This window comes from Pteropus vampyrus, unplaced genomic scaffold (assembly GCF_000151845.1).
Source record: "Pteropus vampyrus isolate Shadow unplaced genomic scaffold, Pvam_2.0 Scaffold112, whole genome shotgun sequence".
In the NCBI taxonomy this organism is placed as follows: Eukaryota; Metazoa; Chordata; class Mammalia; order Chiroptera; family Pteropodidae; genus Pteropus; species Pteropus vampyrus.
The window spans coordinates 1,813,136-1,834,124 of record NW_011888893.1 but is presented as its reverse complement, the minus strand read 5'-3'; the positions used below and the strand labels follow the sequence as shown (position 1 = coordinate 1,834,124).

General features: G+C 36.8%; 1 protein-coding gene across 1 annotated transcript in view; it reads right to left on the bottom strand.

Annotated features, from left to right (window-relative positions):
• CNTNAP2 (contactin associated protein like 2) overlaps positions 1-20,989 on the bottom strand; it is a 1,200,002-nt gene that overhangs the window by 1,109,405 nt on the left and 69,608 nt on the right. Inside the window, exon 3 of the mRNA XM_011365532.2 lies at positions 19,438-19,631. Coding sequence (XP_011363834.1) covers positions 19,438-19,631 — 194 coding nt within the window. The remainder of the gene's footprint in view (positions 1-19,437; positions 19,632-20,989) is intronic.

The window sequence follows — 20,989 nt, the reverse complement described above, 5'->3', positions numbered from 1 at the left end:
GGATTCACACTATTAATAAGGTTGACTGAATGAGTAAATAAAAACTACCCTTTCAAATTTTTAGGGTACTAATACCAGAGAGTATTTTCATTTATTATATTATCTTTAACTACGTTCTTTACCAGATTCCAAAAACAAAATATTTAACACATTTCAAAATATGCAAACTATGCAAAGTCCTATGCATACTGTTAGGAGGCAGCTAAAACAATATAGGTAAGCAAACAGCTCTCTCATCTGGCGTGAACCAGAAGTAGAGTCAGAGTATGCAGGGGAATTGATAGATGGCATGTCTTTCTCTAAATCACTCATGAAAATATTTGTTAATCTGAAGTTTGTAAATGATTTGGAAAGAAAGAGTTTGCAATAGATTTCTCAGAGTAAACACTTGATTATAGGAATCCTTTTTTGCCATTTGCTAATATATATACAGAGATCGGATGGGTGGATGGATGGATGGATAGATAGATAGATAGATAGATAGATAGATAGATAGATGTAAAGGTATATTTTTTCACTTACGCTCAACCCAGAAGATAAAGTTGAAGTCCTCTAAATAAAATTAATATGTTAATTTAGATATTAGTCTTAATCGAATAACAACACCATGACACAGGAATGGTTGGATAGTATAGAAAGACTGGGCTGAAATCATTATCTGTAAATAGTCTTGTTTCCATTCCAATAATCATTCAACAAATATTTTAGTGTTACCACATATTAAGGACTGTTATAGTCACCCAGCATGTACTGGCTTAAAAACAAAGATTCCAGCTCATGCAGCTTCAGCTCTAGACACACAAACAAATAAATGCAATATGTAAGAAAATAAATACTATCATAAAAAGTTGTAATTGCTGTGAAATTTTTCAGGGAGTAGAGTAAGGAAAGGATGATTCTGAAGTACTTGGGAGTAGGTGCATATAGACAGCGGTATTAAACAGGGTGGATAGGATGGGCTTTATTGAGAAGACAACATTGTGTGCATACACGAACGCAGGTGAGTTAGGCGGGTTTCTGAGGAAAGAGGTAAAGGAAAGATTCTAGGTAGAGGAAACGGCGAGTTCTAAAACCCTAAGGCAGTGACATTCCTGGAACGATCCAGGATCGGTGTGCCTGTACCTGAGCGAAGATGGAGGAGAGCAGTAGTTGAGGTAAGAGAAGTAATGGGAAATAGGGTCTCATCGGTCCTTTCAGGCAACAGTAAGGACACTGGCTTTTACTCTGAGTAAATGGTGAACAAATTGCGGGGTTCTGAGCAGCTAGGTAGTTACATAATTTGATTTATATTTTAAAAGGATAATTGAGACTGTTCTGTTGACATTGTGTATATGGAGATCGGGATAGAAACAGATCTGTTGAAGTTTTTATAATCATTCAAGAAATAGCTGGTGTCTCTGACCAGAGAGGCAATGAGCAGTAGAATTCTGGATGTATTTTCAGTGTTGAGCAATGGGATGTTCTAATGGATTTTATGTGATGTGTGAAATAAAGAAAGGAGTCAACGGTACTTCCAAATCTAGAATAGTGGCGTTGAGAGCGAATGAGATGGAGAAGAGAAATACCCATTATTTAAAATCATAAGACTGATTGGGATTTTCAGGGAGGTGAGTAAATATTCATGGAAAGGAAAGAAAAACAGAGACTGAGTCCTGGAGGATTTTAACAGTTAAAAAAAAATCCTGGTTACAAGGAAAAATCAACCTAGGAGATTGAACAGGAACAACAAATTAAGTACGAGAAATCCCAAAAGGATATGGTGGCCAGAAATCACAGAAAGAAAGCGTATCATGGAGGAGGAAATGTTCAACTCTGCTAAATTGCGAAGCCAGGTCAAGTGCCATGATGGCGGAAGAGTGATCGCTGCTGGGGTGGTGACAGGGAAAGCCAGACTGGAGTGCTCCGAGGGGGAACAGAAGAAAATTGAAGAGGGCGAGTCGAAACCTTTCTTGAGGAAATTTTGCAAGAAAGGAGGACAAAGGAGTAGAGAGCAGTCACTTTAGGGGATCGAGGTGGTTTTTGAAAGTCTGAGAAAATAAAAGCATGTTCCTACGCTGAATATGAGATCCAGCGTGAAGATGTCATGGGATGACAGAGAGGAGAGACTTTCTAAAGTTCTGTCTCGGAGGAGGCACACGGAACGGGATTTAACGCATAAGTGCTGGGGCTGGCTGTGGACAGAGGCATGGATGTGGAGTCCAGCTCTATCATGGTGCGGCTCTACTGCCCTTGGCTGGCAGAGGGAGTAGGGAGTGCAGGGCTCCATGGGAGTTAATTTGTGGGCTGGCCTATGACTGCTCCCCACATTCCACTGTCCGCAAAGAATCTCATGCCTATGCCTAACTGCAAGCGAGGCCAGAAATCGAGCGGTGTGACAGGAAGAAAGGGGCATGGGTTTGGTGAACAACTAGCCACATTCTCTCACACCTTTAGTTTCTTGGTTCTCAGGGGAAAAAAAAAAATTAATTGTAGGGATTTTTACTGGTTAAGTAACAGAAAAAATGTAATGAATAAAAAAGAAAAAAAGTACATTTATAATACAATCAACCTTAAGATGCATCCTAATTTAATCATGTTAAATATCAAAGGGACAATCCTGTGATAATTGCTTATTCTGAAATAATATACTCTACAGTGTCATTTGCTTTTACTTACATCCGAAGAATTATTTTATCAATAATGTGATTTGGGGAATGATTTTGGCTTTTGTGGTAAATTTAGCTTGATTATTCTTTAAATAAAGTTCTCCTAAATTATAGTTAAGGTCAATAAGAAATAAGAGTGCATTAATATTTAAGCGATCATAAGGATATTAAATAGATTTTTTTCCCTGTTACATGACTGGGTTTTTCTCAAAGGACCAAGGCTTGGATTCGAGCCCAAGTACCCATGCCGTAGGCAAGTGCAGATTAGAGTTAAGGTCAGGGCTGGAGCTGGAGTTCAGTTTAGAGCTAGGGTGGGTATCAAGAGTTACGGTCAGGGTTTCCATTTGACTTTAATGACCTTTAAAAAAATACATCTTCTTCAGTACCTATAGGCGTTAATGTACAATGCTGCACTGGTCTTATTCTGCTGATACCTTTGTTCTAGTCCTATTACCCAAGGAGACAGATCGCCTTGTTGGTGCCAACATCCCATTTTAGTGACACTCTTTAAAACAAAATTTGACTCTGTCCTGCTTTCCTTTAAAATTTCACTCTCTTTGTTGTCGAAATTGAACACATTTCCAAATCTCTGCTGAAATATACCCGAAAACCTAATGTAATTTTCTAGAAATGGCCTCAGACTTTTCCCCTTACATTCAATCTTAATTGCTTTTAATATCTTTTCATTCATAGGATCTGAATCCTCATACTGTGTCAGCACTTCGGCCTTTTTTTCTGAAGGTCTGGCAATCGTCTGATATGTAAATGCAAAACCTGTGTAGCTTTAAAGATTTCATTCGTAGAACAGAATATTCACATTATCGTTTTCTCGATGTTGGGGTCTCTCTGGTGTTGCAAATGTAAAAAGGTTGAGAGAAAAGCGTTTACGCTGACATGTACACCATTACATGAAATAAATAATGCACGACAAATTCTACCTAGAGGAGGGAGATATTAGATAATAAGTTTAAATCCTAAACATATCTAAAACTGAAATTATGCTGTTTCGTAACAAGACTACCTTTCAGCAGATGAGATAATTAAATAGGGGGTAGTTAACCATTTTAAAAACCAGTTCACCTTAGAGCAAATGAAAGAATTTCAGAGTTGGCAGGGACTAGAAAATATTTAGAGCAAGCCCCCATACCTAGGTAGTTATCTCTTGCTCACTGAGGCATGTTCTTTTTGATATCTAAACAGAATAAATGAATGCTGAGAACCTGTAAGTCACATTTGCCTGGCAGCCCTCTCCAGGGAACACAAAGTACTCTGTCAAAAGAAAACTTACAATGTGGGTCTTGGTGGTTTATCCAGAATAACATCTAATTGTGATTTATTTCCTTCAGTCTTGGCCCTTGGTGCCTCTTTTTACAGATGTTTTCAAAATATTGAATTGTTCTAAACTGATTTCACACTCGTTTTATTTCCTTCCACCTTCCAATTTACTCTGCCAAGTGTGACTTTCAGGAAGCTGTTATTACCCCCCTCACCCCAAAATTCCTGTTGAATAAATATGCTTCTAAAGCTCTAAATAAATAAATTTATTTATTTATTTATTTTTTTGTAGCATTTTCGAGCATGTGATAAAAAACTAAGCATAAAGGAAGCAGCAATGGATCACTATCGTCATTTGAATCAGGACCAGTCCTGTGTAACATCGCATGTTGATAGGTTGGCTATGGGTATTTTCCCTGTATCCTACCTCCTCCTGCCAATTCCAGCTCCAGCACCCGCCCCAGCTGGTAGCTTTCTCACTGCTCATGGCCTCTCACGTGGGCCCTCAGTCAGTGCTGTATAATGTTTTCCCCCTATCTTATCACATCCAATCTCTAATTTCCTTAGGGCATCAGCTACCGTACTGTTAATGGGAAAAAGCCAATTAAATATACTGATACAGATTTCAATGCCTGGTTTAAGAGTAATATGCTTATGTTCTCTCATAAAGCATCTGGTATTGAAAGAATACCATGTTAAAATGATGACAACCAAAATAATGTGTTACTAATACTGGATTTTCAGGTAAATTTAAAAAAAAAATATTTAACTCCTCTTTAGAAACAATTTAAACTTACAGAAAAGTTATACGAAATCTGTATGGGTTATTGTATAGCCTCTATTTTTTATTTGGTTTCCCTGATTTTGCTGCGTCGTGTACTTTTTCATTCTTTTTTCTCTCTCCGTATCCCTACATATACATACGCACACGTTTTTTTCTGAACCACTTGAGAGTAAGTTGCATATCATGTCCATTTAATGCTGAATACTTCAGTTTACATTTCCTACAATATGGACAGAAGAAGTGTATAGTTATCGATTTCAGGAAATTTAACGTTGACATGTCTGATCGACCTTCCATATCAGTTTTATCCAATGACCCGATAATGTCTTTATAGCTCTTTTTTTCCCATCCAGGATAGGATCCACGCTAGGATCACATATTTCATGTGGAAGTCATTTTTACAAATCTCCTTTAACCCAGAATAATTCCTTTTGTTGTCTTTTACCACTGACCATTTTGAAATTTATCCTACTCCCCTCCTCCCTCCCCCTTTTTTGAAATTTATCCTACTCCCCTCCTCCCTCCCCCTTTTTTTAGTAGAATGTTCCTCATAGAATATTTCTCATGTTGGCTTTGAGTTTTGTTTCCTCATAATAGATTCGATACATTTACAAGGTCCAAGTGGGATATTACAAGCATGATGTTGGTTTCTTCTCAATCTGTCACATCCGGAGGCACACATTGTTTATCTGTCTCTCATTGGGGATTTTTATTTTGATCATCCAGTCAAGATGTTATCTAATTTCTCTTTTAAAGCTATTTTTTTTCTCTTACAACTAATAAATAATTTGTGGGAGACATTTTAAGATCATACAAATATACTACTTGTCATGCAAATCCTTCCAATCCTGTAGTTTTAATGTGCATTGATATAACACCCCAGAACTAGTATTTACTGTAATGGTTACAAAAATGATGACTTTCTAACTCCAGCACTTCTTCTGCATTTACTGCTCAGGAGCTGGCATCCTAGTATAAACTGGAGCCCTTGTGTCTTTCCCTACCTGTCTGTCTCTATCGTCTATCTATATCTTTTTGTCTACTTGTTTATATCATCTCTGCAGACTTACGATGCGTATTTTTCTAAAGGTTTGTAATTTATCACTGTCTTTAGTTGTTTTTATGCTCAACTTACCCAGATTTGACCAACATAAAACATTTCAAGATGGCTCTTGTATCCCTTTAGCCATTAACTATCATTTTTTTTTCCTTTTGTTCTTACATAAAAAGATACTCCAGACTCAAGTTGTATCTTTTTTAACCAAAACCTGATATAATTTCTCCAAGCAGATCTAATTTCTTTAAGAGAAATGGCGTTAGAGACTATGTGCTCATTGCTACTGGAATGTCTTTGCTTCCAGACAGTCTTCCTTTAACAGGGATAATAAATACATAAATACAAACGAATATATGTATATATTCACAGACACAAGTATATGTGTAGCTATGTATACACACATATACATATTCACACACACACATTTTTCTAAATGGGTTTCCTTCTTGTTTTTGCTTATTCCCTATATATTTCTTACTTCCTTCATAGTGAGAAATAAAGCTCCTGACACCATCAACATATTTACTCATTTCCTCTATGTAATCTATATCTAAATATTTTCAGAATTGCTTCAACTATGTATACATGCTTTTTCATTTTTTTCTTTCACTAAAGTTAGTATACAATAAATGCCTTTATATTTTTATTTTTTTCACTTAAAATACATATCCAGGAAATCTATCCTACGTCAACTCACAGAGCTATTTCTCAGTTTCCTTTATAGGTACAGGCTATCCATTTTGCATGTGTTGTCTAGTTTATTCAAACAATTGCCAGTATTTGGTCAAATTGGTCGTTTCCAATATTTTGTCATCACAAATAGTGTCGTAATGAATAATCTTTTGCAGATGTGTTTTCATGTCATTGAAGCTGTATCTTTAGGGTAAATTCCTAGAAGTGAGATGGTTAGGTTGCAGAGGAAATACATTTATATCTATTATGTGAACTCTCTATTCACTTTTTTTGCTCATATTTCAATGTTTCCTCAATTTTAACTGGGGAGACATTTTAGACATGGAAACTTTCTCTGTGCCCATTAACATCTATCATCCATAGATGACAAATTATAATATGGAACTAAAGTTAGTAAGTTTCGGCCTTTATCTTGCAAGTAGGAAAAAAAATTAGGAGTAGTTCTAGGTTGGCTTAATTGCAGTCCCTATGCACTCTAGCTGCACACAAGGATGTCCGTTTTATACCTGCTCATCTGTGTTCAAGCCAGAAGCATTGAGAGTCAGTCATGGTGTTTCTTTAGAAATATGCTCTTCGTTAGCAAGTAACAGACTGTGCTATACCAGCTATCCATGCGCTAAGTGTGAATAGAACCCCACGTGTTCACATAAACGTCGAACTTCCATAGAGACTGAAATAATTCCCCCACATATTGTAAGTAGGCTTTTAAGGCCCTTTGCTAAGTCCCTTGATTATTTCCTTTTGCCTGGCCCGTTGGTGTTCTCCTGCAATTACTTTTGATGCTAGAAAGCAATTTTGATAATAGCTCCTAGTTTCCTTCAGTTCCTATTCCCTCAGAGGTGGCTCTTGATTTCAAGTCTGATTATATTGTCTTCTGAAACGTATTATTGAATTTTAATGTACATAGGAAAAAGTGCACATCAGTATATAACTTGGTGAACCTCCACAAGTGTACCAAGCACCCAGCTCAAGAAACAAACTATTCTCAACACCCCCACACCTCCCTTTGCATCTTCTTCCAGCCATTACCCTCCTACAGAAGAAACCACTATCCAGATTTCTCACAGCATAGGTTTTGCCCGTTTGTGCATTTTGCACGAATGTAAACGTAGCATCCATATATTTGTGTGCATCGCGTCTCCTCGTTTTGCACTCACTTCACAATCTGTACCGCTCTCCTGACCCTCAGCTTTTGTGAGGTTAGAAACCTTGCTACTGTCATCGGATTATGCGCGCTGACCCAAGGCCCAGCTTGGGTCCAAGTCTGCCATGGACACGTGCATTTGGCATTAGCCCCTTGACATTTCACTCGGCATCCCCAGACTGACTCCGGGTCCGAAGGGAGGATACGCTTTGCTGTCCCTGTCACACCCCAGCCTCCCTCTTACCTCCTTGCTGCTGCAATCTCTACACTATTATCTCCTCTATGAAAGGCCAGAGCTTTCCCACGAATGCCACTTCGACACTTGAACATCGCCTTTCGATTCACACAGGTGTGTGCCACATTTGTCAGTATGCATTAGACACGTGTAAATTGCAAAATTAAACATTATTGCTTATGAAATGTGCACCTAATTATTACTACATATCCCAGTGTCCACCATATCCCATAACTCAGCCCGTCTGTTAACAGATATTGACTAAGCACACTCAATGTGCGAGGGACTGTCCTAGCTGGTGAGACCCAGCATTCAACCAGAGGAACAAACTCCTCTGAGACCTTACATGTAATCCATCACCCACTGTCATAGCTTCTTAAATAAGGTATAATGGGAAAAGCAAAGACTATGGGGACATAGAAACTGAGGACAAAACTTGGTCTCTCACCTATCAGGATCCTGTCACAATAGTTGGCTGAGACAATACTTATCAAGTCAGCACTGGGTGAGGGATAATATTAGTGGTGGTGTTTAAGCTCAGTCAAGCTGCCTGACACCTCTGTATTTCCATTGGATCTGTTGAGAAATAGATTTGATTCTATTAAATAGCCACAGATTTTATATAATTTGAGAAAGAGTTATTTCACAGTAAGGAATGAGTGTGTGTGAGTGTGTATGTGTGTGTGTCTGTGAGTGTGTTTTATTTCATTATCAGTTCCCCCAACTCCAAACCTAAAATGACTTATCTGAATAATGAAATCTTCGGTCTTTGACTAAAATTGAAAATGAATAAGATGGACATTACTGCTTATTTTAAGTAAGGCTAAAATGTAATACTCCTAATCACTATCCCAAAAATAAAACAGTCAAATTATACATATTTAATCATACACTGACCTTTTTATTTAATAAGTCATGTAAAAAAATGCATTGTATATATCCTCTGGTATCACAATCTAAAATCCTTTCAAAGGAATAGGAAACTTCTGTATTTTTTTCATTCTGTTATCAAATAGTCATTTGTGCCAGGCTGAATATAAACAGCCTGAATAGCTTTATGATAAAGTCACAGTCTTTTTCTGTTGCTCTAAGGCTATCTCACACACAGCTCCATTTTCCAATTCGTATACTGTAACAAAACTGAAAAATACATATGCAGGACAGTCACTGCGAGAATGGAATGAACAACTGTGCTTGCTAAATGCAGAAGATGAATGATGTCTTCGCCCTGGCAACTCAGCTTTCGTATGTGAAATGGTGGGAATGTGTTTCCCAACCTTCTCTGAAGAATTCCGTGAGGGCTAACTAATAATGAAACTCGCTGTCTTCCAATAGATACTATTATAGTCCAAATGAATGAGCAATTAAATCTCAAGATTCAATTGGAACAAGCTGCTTTATCTTTGGGAGAGCTCTTCGTTGACAGAAGAAATGTCTCTAATAGTCGAGAATGCACGTTCTCTGGAATTTAGTTTTTAATAAACAATATATCCTAAGGAATTAAATGACATTCATAGTGCCAAATGGTATTTAATTTAGAATAAACTTCTATGTGAGTATGAAACTTGGACACTTTTTAAAGGCCAGATATTTCTCATGGAGTAGGGTGAGGGGTTGGTTTTAAAAAAGCATCTTTGGCTCTTTTACCACACAGGAGAGAATAATTCTGAAAACGTGTTTTTGTTGTTGTTGTTGTTGTTGTTGTTTTGAAGTCTTGCTTGTAAATCGATGAATGCAGAGAATCGTATATAATTAGCATTAACCAATATCTCACAGCATGGCCTAGGCACATTTCCTGAGTTCACAAGGAATGATGTGCTACCCCTCTTCGAAGCTACTGTCTTTCTTATAAGACCATTCCCTGTTCTTCACAGTGTACACAACACTAGCACCCCTGCAGTGATAGCAAACAGGTTTCAATGGTATAACTACATAAAATACATTCCTAATAGTTAAGTGTTACAAGTTGAATCGCATCCCCCTAAAATTTATATGTTCAAGTCCTAACCCCAGTTTCTTCAGAAACTTATCTTGTTTGGGAATAGAGTCATTGCATATGTAAGTAGTTAAAATGAGGTCACAATGGGGGAGATCAGGCCCCTAATCCAATATGACTGGTATCCTTCCAATAAGAATGGTATGATATACCGTCATGTATATGGGCAGCACATTATAGTTAAAAGGTGGTGGTAACCAAGTTTCTTGTGGACTGAGAAAGGAAGAGCTAAAGGGAGCTATAGTGGTAGAGATCACGGGCTAATCAGTTAGGCAGTCCTGGATTCAAATCCCAGCTCCACTGTTAATTCACCGTGTGCTCCAGGAAATGTGCGACCTCCTCCATTCTTTAATTTCGACATCTATGCAATGGGCTTAATTGCCATCATTATCATCACCATTACCACCACCACCACCACCATCATCATCATCATCATCTACATCATTGCATTTACGTTGTTTTGAAGATTAAAGGAGATAAAGCATATCAAACACTTAATGAACCGTCAATAAATATTTGTTAGCTGTTATTACTTATTAATTGGTACGGGTAGATTTTTCTGAACTACTCTGCTACATCGCAGGAAAGTTTTACAGACTTCACTACAGCTTCATATTAATATGATTATAAACATTTAAATGTCAATTATGATAGAACCATTGTCTCATCAAAATATATCAGTGACATTCATGGGAGAAATGCAGATGTTCACCTCAAATAATCTTTTCATTTGGAAGCACGGTATAATTTTCCTAGATGCTAAGTCTAGATGTGTAAGTCTATACTTTATTCCTTCTCCAGGCTCCTGAAAAGGCATTGATGGTGACTGGGTGGACCGTTAGGACAGGCCATCAACAGGACATCTTTTTTGCCAGAATGATAATACGGTCTATAATTACGCTTGCTTATTCAAGCAAACTAAATTTATTTGCCAAGACATTTTCACATTCTATTAGTTCTTTCTCAAAGTCAACATTGACTAAATTAGTTACTTGGCTAAATTGTGTACATAAGTGACACACATAGTACAGATATCTTCACAGTCACCAGGGGCACAAGCATACTGAAAGTTGCCCAAGATAACCAGGCTTTTGTTTACAGTCATTGCCCTTATAATTAGATTTGTCATTCCCAAGAATAGATCTATCAACTACCTACTCAATGCCTTTAAGCCACTTTGAATATAGTGTTCTATAATTATTAATGGTAATAATAATGATAAATAATTAGGGGGTGACATAAGAGGGAGATAAGAAGATGAGCCTATATTTATGGTGCATTGTTCTAAGCAATTCGATTAATTTATCTTATTCTCATAAAAACCCCATAAAGGTAGATACCATTTTATCCCTTTTACAGCTGAGGAAACTGAGGCCCATAAATGTTGATTAACATGGTTAAGTGTTCACGGTTGCTAAGTGCTGGAGCAGGGTTTTGATATTTGAAGCCCAGTTCTGGAGCCCCTGCCAGCTTTTTCTATAAGTATTGTGCATGGAATCAAATTGTTTCCATTTAGTCAAAATAAGCAAGTGGCCATTATAGTAATGGTGCTTCTTGCTAAACCAAAAATAGGTATTTGGCTCCATACTGAGTGTTGGGGTCCGTGTGCCTGAATCTGTGGCTGAGATTTAAGGAACACCATGCCTCTCAGCTTTAGCCCGTTTATCTTCAGAATGAGGTACTTCGATTCAATTGTACACTCTTAAACATCTATTCTGTGCTTGGCAGTGAGCTCTGTCCTGTGAATGTTACAGAGATGTGCCCTAGAAGACTGCATGAACTCAAATGTTATTCCATAGTTGAGTATTCACACGCTATGACTTAAACATTACTGATTTAAAGGATATGATTTCAGAGTTTTAAAGAAAGGTCAGATTTTTATTTATAGGGTCACAGTGGAGATCTCAGGAAAGACATGGTTATTTCGGCGTCTCACGATCCATTCCTACTTATTTCTGTAAGACTCATCTGCTAGGAATGTCTTCCTGCTCCTCTTTTCCCATGACCAACTCCTTCCCTACCTAGCCGACAATACTTAGTTCCTTAAGAAGCCTTTGCTGACTGTGTCCTTCAACCACCCTGAATGAGGCATTTGTGCGTGTGCGTTCCCAGAACAGCCCGTGCAAGCCTCTATCAGTCAGGACACGTAGAGTCATACAATATAATTACAGATGTGTACGTTTAGCATTACCCTGGTTTTTCTGCCCCTTGAAGGCGGTAACCTTGTGTGTGTGTTTATCTCCAGCCCTTAGTAAAGGGTAAGTGCTCAGCAAGTGCCTGTTTATCAAACCTTATCCTCTTTGCAGGATAAGTTGGTCTGCAATTTGCACTTTGAATTCTAATTCTTCTAAATCTGCATTCTGGTTTGGAGACACAGGGGCCAATTCTCATTCTTCTTTCTCATGAGATCGCCTCAAATATTGAAATCAACACACTCTCTCTTTGACATGTATGTGAGTCACCTGTGAATACTGTTCAAATGCAGATTTGGAAGGTATGGGGTGGGTCCTTGAGAGTCTGCATTTCTAATGAGCCCCTGCTGATGCCACTGGTGCACAGATGTACTCTGAGTATCTGACACTCAGAGGGGCCTCTCCATCCCCAGGCTTTCTGCTTTTATGGCTAACCAGCTTTATAGTAACGCCCCTTATCCACGGCTTGCTTTCTGTGGTTTCAGTTACCCGCGGTCAACTGTGGTCTGAAAATCTTAAATGGAAAATTCTGGAAATAAACAATTCGTAAATTTTAAGTTGTGCACTGTCATGAGGACTATGACGAAATCGCACGTGACTCTGCCTCATGTCTCCCAGGACGTGAATTGTCCCTTCGTTCGGTGTCTCCATGCTACACGTGGGGAGCTCCCCGCCCGTTGGTCACTTAGTAGCCTTCTCAGTTATTAGATCAAATGTCACACTATGGCAGTGCTTCATTCCAATAACCCTTATTCTACTTAATAATAATGGCACTGAAGTGCAAGAGTAGTGATGTTGGCAGTTCGAATATACCAAAGAGAAGCCACAAAGTCTCTCCATTAAGTGAAAAGGTGAAAGTTCTTGACTTACTAAGGAAAGAAAAACAAATTGTATGCTGAAGTTGCTAAGATCTATGATAAGAGTGAATCTTCTATCCATGAAATTGGGAAGGAAAAACAAATTCATGCTAGTTTGCTGAGAGAGACCACGTTCACCCAACTTTTATTAGAGTGAACGGTTATAATTGTTCTATTTTATTAGTTATTGTAGTTAATCTCTGACTGTACCTAATTTGTAAATTAAAATTTATCATAGGTATATATATATAGAAAAAAAATGTAGTATACATAGGGTTCAGTGCTATTTGCAGTTTCAGGCATCCACTGGGGGTCTTGGGATGTATTCCCCGCAGATAAGCGGGGGACTGCTGTAATCTGTTTTAGCTAATCCTTATAAGCCTGTTCTATAGTCTGCTTATCTAACTCTTTTCAATTACTCTAAGAAAACATGGAGGAGGAATGTAGAAAAAAATGAGTTATTTATTTTCCTTGATCTCTAAAGTTAATAAAAGTGAATTCACTAACCTAAGCCTAATGGAAGGATTATAGTCATAGTTTCACTGAAGTTTAATAAAAACACCGATCTGAAAGAACTATTCAGATGCGGTTTGTATTGTGATGCATTGGACTCTATGTGACAATTAATAGGATGATGATTCAAATGACATAAATTAAATTCGCATTCTGAATTATATTTAACATTTCAGGCTAGAAGCACAGATGTAATACAACACACATGCCGATATGCTAATACAGAAAAGCTATCATAGAATGAAAGTAGATGGCTATTTTGAATTTTCAAAGAAATCTTCAATAGTAAAGCATCTAGAAGTCACACTTTTATAAAATCTAATAAAAGTCGAGTGGTAAATATGTTGCCGGGCATTTTTCTAAGCTCTTCATGTGGTTTATTAATTTAATACCTGTGGTCTCTATTGAGATAGGCATTGCCAAGGTAAGCGAAGTAAGTACTGTTATTGGTTGCATTTAGCCGATGAGGAAATTTAGGCACAGAAGGGTTAAGGAATCTGCTCAAAGGTACACGGATTCTGCGAAGGAAGCTTGATGGCGGGTTTACATGGTCTGATTCCAGAGCATATCTCTGAGCAGCTACTTTTGCTGCTTCTCGGGGCCTATGGTGCTACAGCAGCAGGTTCCCCGCACTACGAATGCCTCCATGTAGGCATCCTAGTGTTTCTCTAACTTCCGCTAAGTCATCACTCGAGCCAAGCGGAGACATGCATCTTAAATGAAGGGCTGAATATTTTATTTGAAATATTTGTAGGTACCTATCTATTAATATTTTGTAGAAATCTTCATTCACTCAGAGTCATTTAGTTTCATGTCACCTAAATTCAACCTTGATCTGGTAAGAAAAATAGTAGCATTTCCATTATTTGAGTCCAGAATAAAATAAGCGCCTGAAAATATCATTATACATATTGAGAACCCCTCCTCTTCCAGAGAGTTCGCCAAGCATCCAAATGCACATAAAATTTTTAAAACGATTTCACATATCCTATTTTATCTCAGATGAAAAATACACTAGACTGTGAAGAATTGTATACTATATTTTTATTGCCTCTAAGAAACGTTATCGTATAAGATTAATCATTTTCCTTTACCTAACAGTGTATGCCAACAATATATTCATTATTATGAATAACATCGTATTTTATCTTCAAGTTTTTGGAAAAAAATAAACACATAACCATGTTGTTTAGAATGGTTTGATATATTTGTATATGTATAGACCATTGAGTGACTCACAAATTGACATGAGACATAATCTCATGATCTCTTAAAATGAGAATCTCACAATACAAGTGTGTATTTAGAAAGGTGATCAAAATTCACAAGTAGAGGCATTACAGTATGTATATTCACTCAACTTATTAAAATTGAGACTTTTGAAATATCACTCCTTTACTGTAAACAGTAAAATCTATTTCAGAGAAATAAAAACCTTATTATAAATTCACCTTGGAAATTATTTTCCCTTATACAAGCCCTAAAGATTTTTACCCCATTTATATTAAGGGTTATTTTAGAAAGGGTTTAATACAGATTACTCAGATGTATTTTATTTTTCAATAAGCTATCTATAACATATTTTTAATATGCCTGCCAGGTCCTTTCTTCAAATGACTGATTACAGCCACGGTGCAGATGTACACATAAACGAGCAAGGAAAATTCCTATCTACTGCTGAAAACCATCGCAGCAGTGTTCTCAATGAAATAGAGGATTTTATCATCTGATTGGAGGATACATGAGCAAGAGATCAGGACGGTGGGTCTTTCCTAGTTTCATACGCAGAAAAAAAATTCTAAAACTCTTTGGAAGAATCTATTGAACCATGAAACAGTGATGGTTTACATTTATAACTGGGACATATTTTTAAGTGATTTGGAAAATTAGTGGAACCGCTACAACAACAAATGGTTGAAAAGATAAGACAGATGATCCATTCATTTTTAAACAGCACCCCCTTATGTGGCTCATTGGACATGTGGCTGTCATTATGGTAACAATTTGTTATGAGCACTGCAATGACACTTGGCATGGAGCTAGCTCTACCCGCCATGCCTCAAGCCCAGCCTGCACCACATTGTCTGTCAGTGGTGACTGCATTGTCAACTGGAAAATGTGCCACAGATCTGTCCACATCCTGCTTCTCACTTTAAGTCATGCTTACTTCATCTAAAATATTTTCAGATATTTTAAATTATGAATAAGAGTAAACAGAGGTAGATTGGACCTGGCAAGGATAGAGGGGGACTGAGAAAACCTGAAAATTATCATAACATACTATTACCACTAAAAAAAGTACTACACTAGTTTTGTAGAATGCTTCTAAGATAGGCAATTAATAACACGCACGTTGCTAAATCTTCGTAGCCTGCAAAACTTCATTTAAATCTCTCAATAAACGTTAAGTCCCATTTCCCAGATTAGGAATTGGAGGCTCAAAGTGACTTCTCCAAGTTTACAAACCAAACAAATGAACCTAGATACTTAAATTCAGTCCTTTTGAATGCACATCTTGGATTTCACTTGCCAAACACCTGGTTACAGGCTAACCCAGGAAGATATATCCAATCAACCAATATTTACATGACAAAAGTTCCCAAAATAGAAAGTAGAGAACATGTGTTCCAGCTATTGGCTTGATATCCAGAAAGTCAAAGAATTTTCTAAATTAATGTTGTCTACTACCTGCTTTCCAGATTTTTAAAAATGCTTATAATTTGTTAGAAACAAGAGCATTCTGTGTTATGTGTTTTGTGCATGTATGTGGGGAAAATATATAAGGGACAAAAAGATCCAGGTTTTTAACACTTCTATCAAGTGTTAAAATTTAATATTGTTACTATTTAATATATATAACACTATATTAATAAATAGTAACACTAAATAGTAACACTAAATAGTAACACTAATAAATAGTAACACTAAATAGTAACACTATTTAATATTGCTTAGAGATTATGAACTTATATTTTATATTCTTGGTAAGTATCTAACCATGTAATTTAAAACATTTCTGTTCTGTGGGATTTTCCATCTAATACATTCAGTGGTTACTGATCACAGTCTGATACCTGCCAACCATTCACAAAAGGGATCAAAACTTTTAAAAATAATTAGGAATATATAAGCATTTTCTTATCTTTTAATAAAAACATGTTTAAAAGAGAAAGAAAAACTATGTTTAAGTTACAAGTACATTTATAGTCCTTTACTATCCTACAAAGCAAGAGTGGTAATGTAAAGAAAGAATTCGCTATTAATATTCTGATATCCTATTTTGGCTCCAAATATCTGCATTTAAAAAACAGTAATTGAACTTTCTAAGCAAAACTAAATGCGGCCTCTTAGCAAAAAACTGCTAGAATTCTTGTTTAATGTAATGCTGAATGGACTATTGATAAGAAATGCTTATACAGAATACTTTGTCTCTCTCCAACAGATTATACTTAGGAAACCTGAAAACACTTCATGAGAAGTAAGCAAAGTAGAGTTTGTGAAATACGTAAATGTAATTTTGGAGGAGGGAGGCAGTTTTACACAGTAAAGAAATTCTAAATAGAAGGAAATGACATTGTAGATAAAATATAAAGAATTCTATTATGCTTAGTATTATCAAACAGAAATGAGAAGATTTCATTAGTTAAGCACATTTAGCAACTCACATATTTGAATATTAAATATTCAGATAAAGCATTCTTCAGGAATATTTTCAAGAGTCTTTCTCATTCCATACACAGATTTCAAAGTCAGATTCATGACTTTAAAAATCTTGTGATACTGTCATAATTTCTCATCTACATGAGTTGTTCTTTGCTTATTTCAACATATTATCCAATGGTCATAAAATAATTGAGAAACTCCACAAGGGTATTTAATGTGAACATTATAATAAAATCAGTCATTTTGTCCATTTCCCCTGCAATTATGAAAGAATAACCATTGGCATTTGTTGAAAACAATATTCAAGTGATTAAACTTACATTACTTTGCATTCTTCTCAGGTAATCAATCATCTTAGGAATGCATGGTTTCTCAGTGTTGTCTATACATCAGAATGATCTGGGTTGCTTTAAATTTCCAGTGCCCCAATTACAGCTTAGACCACCTAAATCCAAAATCTGGAGGTGGGACCCAGATATCCACATATTTTAAAGCTGTTCTAGGTTATTCCACTGTGTATCCAGGGTTGAAAAACACTTTTCTATACATCATCCCTGAGACTTTGAATTATCTTGTAAAGGAAAACTTTCCATGGAGGCATTTCCCCCACTCCTTGCTTCCTTACACATCACAAAAGACAAATGTTCTTACCATACAATCATGGCTCGATAGAAATTATTTCTAAAGGACGACTGTGGCATCATACTTTTTATTTGGGACATTATATCCTCATTTCACATGACAGTTACTATCATTGGATGCTGATGTGGAAATGGCCACCTACTCAAGCTAGTGTAACCATGGAACCAGCTCAAACTGATTTTATCCTGCTTCTAACAGGATACCGAGTTGCTTTTCAGAGACAACAGACCAAAACCACAAGTTATGCAGCCGAAGCCTGTGCAGAGGAGGGAACTTTGACCTCCAGCGGCAACCAGAACCAAAGTCTTGTCTCCCTCCACAGAACCCAAAGGACCGGGACATGAACTGGAAGCTGAACACTGGAACCCTTTCCGAGGCGAAGGGTCTGTTGTCCAGGAAGGTCTGATGCTGAAGCCCCTGACTTTATCTTACCATAAAGTGGCCAAGTTCCGAAGCCCTCCAGTTAACACCTGCCCTGCCAGAGCTTCCGCATACCAGCCTGTTCCCCTAACCCCTTAAAACCTGCCTTGAACCCTGGGTCAGGGAGACAGATTTGAGCCTGGCCTCCTGACACCTTGTGAGTTAAAATTAGCAGTAAAAGCTTTTTCTTTTCTCAAAAGCCTTTGCCACAGTGTTGGCCCCTATATGCATCAGGCACCAGGCCCTTGCTGCACTCCATATGCCAGAAGCTCTAAACTCTGGCTACTCACAAAGAGCACCTGAGACTTTAAAACATACATTCTCCAAGAGTAGATCCTGATCAGGTTAAAAATCCTCAGCACTCTTCTTAATACGGTGAAAAACATAATTTAAAATGTGAAATTCCTCCTGTTTCTCCTCATTTTTCTTCTTGTTAAGTACTGATGGCTTTACTTGATTTTGGTTATGGCTGCTTTTTAAAACAAACTAAAATAGAGCCCTCAAAAGTTAGTATTTTAAAATAATTTATTCAAGTGTGAATATTTGATTGAATTGAATACACATAATTTTCCAATGTAACAGATATTTTAGGATTAAATGGGTTAAACTTTTAAAAATTTTCCTCTCATAATAAAAGAAAAAAAGTGAACATAGATCTGTAATAATTTCCTATAAGATCCTAAACCACTCTTATAGGAAATTTCTTACCACATATCTATTATTTCTTCATAATTTCAATATGGAAGATCTCTATTTTTAAAAGTGTTATCAATATCATTAATCTAATTTCTACTTAAATGATTCTGGTTTAATGGGTCTAGGTATGCCTGGCACCCGTATTCTTTAGAGCCTCCTCAGGTCATTCAGATGCATAGCCCAGACTGAGACCCATTGCCCTAAGCTTTGGATAGAAACAGCCATCTGAGAAAAGGAGTCTTGAGTCAACAAGAATGAATGAATGAATGAATGAACAAATGAATAAATAAATAAATAGCTTCCTTGAATATTTTTAATAGATAAATATTGAAAAGTGCATATACCCCAGAGAGAGTAATATTTAAAAATAGTTAGAAATGTTTGGGAGGGGATGCTCAGTGGGGTGCCTGATGTACTCCAGAGCTATGGCTTGTCTTCCATTTTCTTCTTCCTCTTTGTTTTATTTTTTTTTTAAGAAAACCATTTTTCTATCTTACTTTTCTCTCCATATATAAGTGGTCAGTAACTACTGAGTGGTGCTTCATCTAAACAGGCCTGGATTGAAAACGGGACTGGCTCCTAGCAAGAAGTCGACCGTGTCTTTGTCTTTCTGACAGTGACTCACCCAGATATTCCCGTCTTGATGATAGGGTTTCCAGTTTCTCCCCGTGTCACTGTAGAGCATGCGGTATTGGGTCACCCAGTCCGAGCTGCTGTATCTTCCCTGGGTTGCAACGGCGCTGATCTGCTTCCGATTGCCAAAGTCAACCTGAAGCCATTGATAATGGTCACTGTCAGATGGAGACCATCCTCCAGCACCTGAAGAAGGTAGAGACAAGAAGAGAAAATAGATATTTGAAGTTAAACTTCTATAACTGACAATGGATTATTCTTCCTCTTTTACTTGGCATTGACAGTGCTCTATTTCACAGATACATTATGAAGTGTCCTTTACAGATGCCACTGAGACTTCAACTAACAGTCTTCCAGCTGGGTAACACTGATCCTCTAACCTCTTTATGGTGTAATTATGTGCTCGTTTTCTCCAGAGCAAATGTCCTCATAATTCCTCAATTAGCCCTTATTAGTACATGTCAAAGTATAATTGGCTGAGGTTTGATCAATTTACTATGAATTCTTCAACCAAAAATCACAAGGAAAAATATGTAACAATCTATGAATTCCTCATGTATAGATTATCTTTTAGTAGATTATAAATGAAACAAAAAGAAATATTACACAACTCTAAAATATATATGTTTTAAAAAGTTTGGAGTTCAACAGATACTAGCAATTCTTAAGATGAAGTCTAATCTTATATTCAGCCCTTGTATTCATGAGAACTAAGGAATATAGTAGATCAGGCAATGTATTTACTAACACTTGAGAGATAAACAACCAATGACTCTTGATAATCACATTTCTAGGAAACTAATTTGAGTTATTAAATGAAATGAAACTTCTTTTGGTAAAATATAATAAATGGCAAATAGCAAGAATGCAAAAATATTTATTAGAAAAATAGCACTAATATAGAACAAAAAGACTCTTAATTTATAGCACTGTGTAAAATAACTATGGTCGTACATAAATACATTACAGAAAATATGGCATAACGCTTAGTGCTAACAGGCAATATAATTTTTTTGCATAAGTTTGGCCACTAATAGAAGTAAATAAGAGAAAAATATTCCATAAATTATCCATTTTATGGTACTCCAAAATATGTGCATCATTTTTCAAATAATGAATTTAAAGCTGACAAACTAATTTATTCAGTGAGGACTAAGCTAATAAAAATGATTTTGTAAATCATCACAGATGTAGCATTCTTTTAATGATATTTATATGGCTTATTTCTGCTTTCAGCTGTTAGAAGAGCTCTCCCACCACAAAAAAATTATAAACCTGACAAAATATATAAAATTACCCTTTCTACGTTTTGGACAACAGACAGTGCAGGACCCTGATTCATGAGAGAAGATAAACAAATGAGGTGAGCACTGCCAGCCTCCTGGCTTTCTGCCTGGTTCACGTTCTGGATCATGGCACATGGGAGAGTATCCCAAACAGAAACCACAGCATCTCTGAAATGGAGCCAAATCAGAATCAAAGCTATTGAGGAAAAGAATTTATGGGACATTGTACTAGAGAAGGGGCAGCTGTGCAGAGAAAGC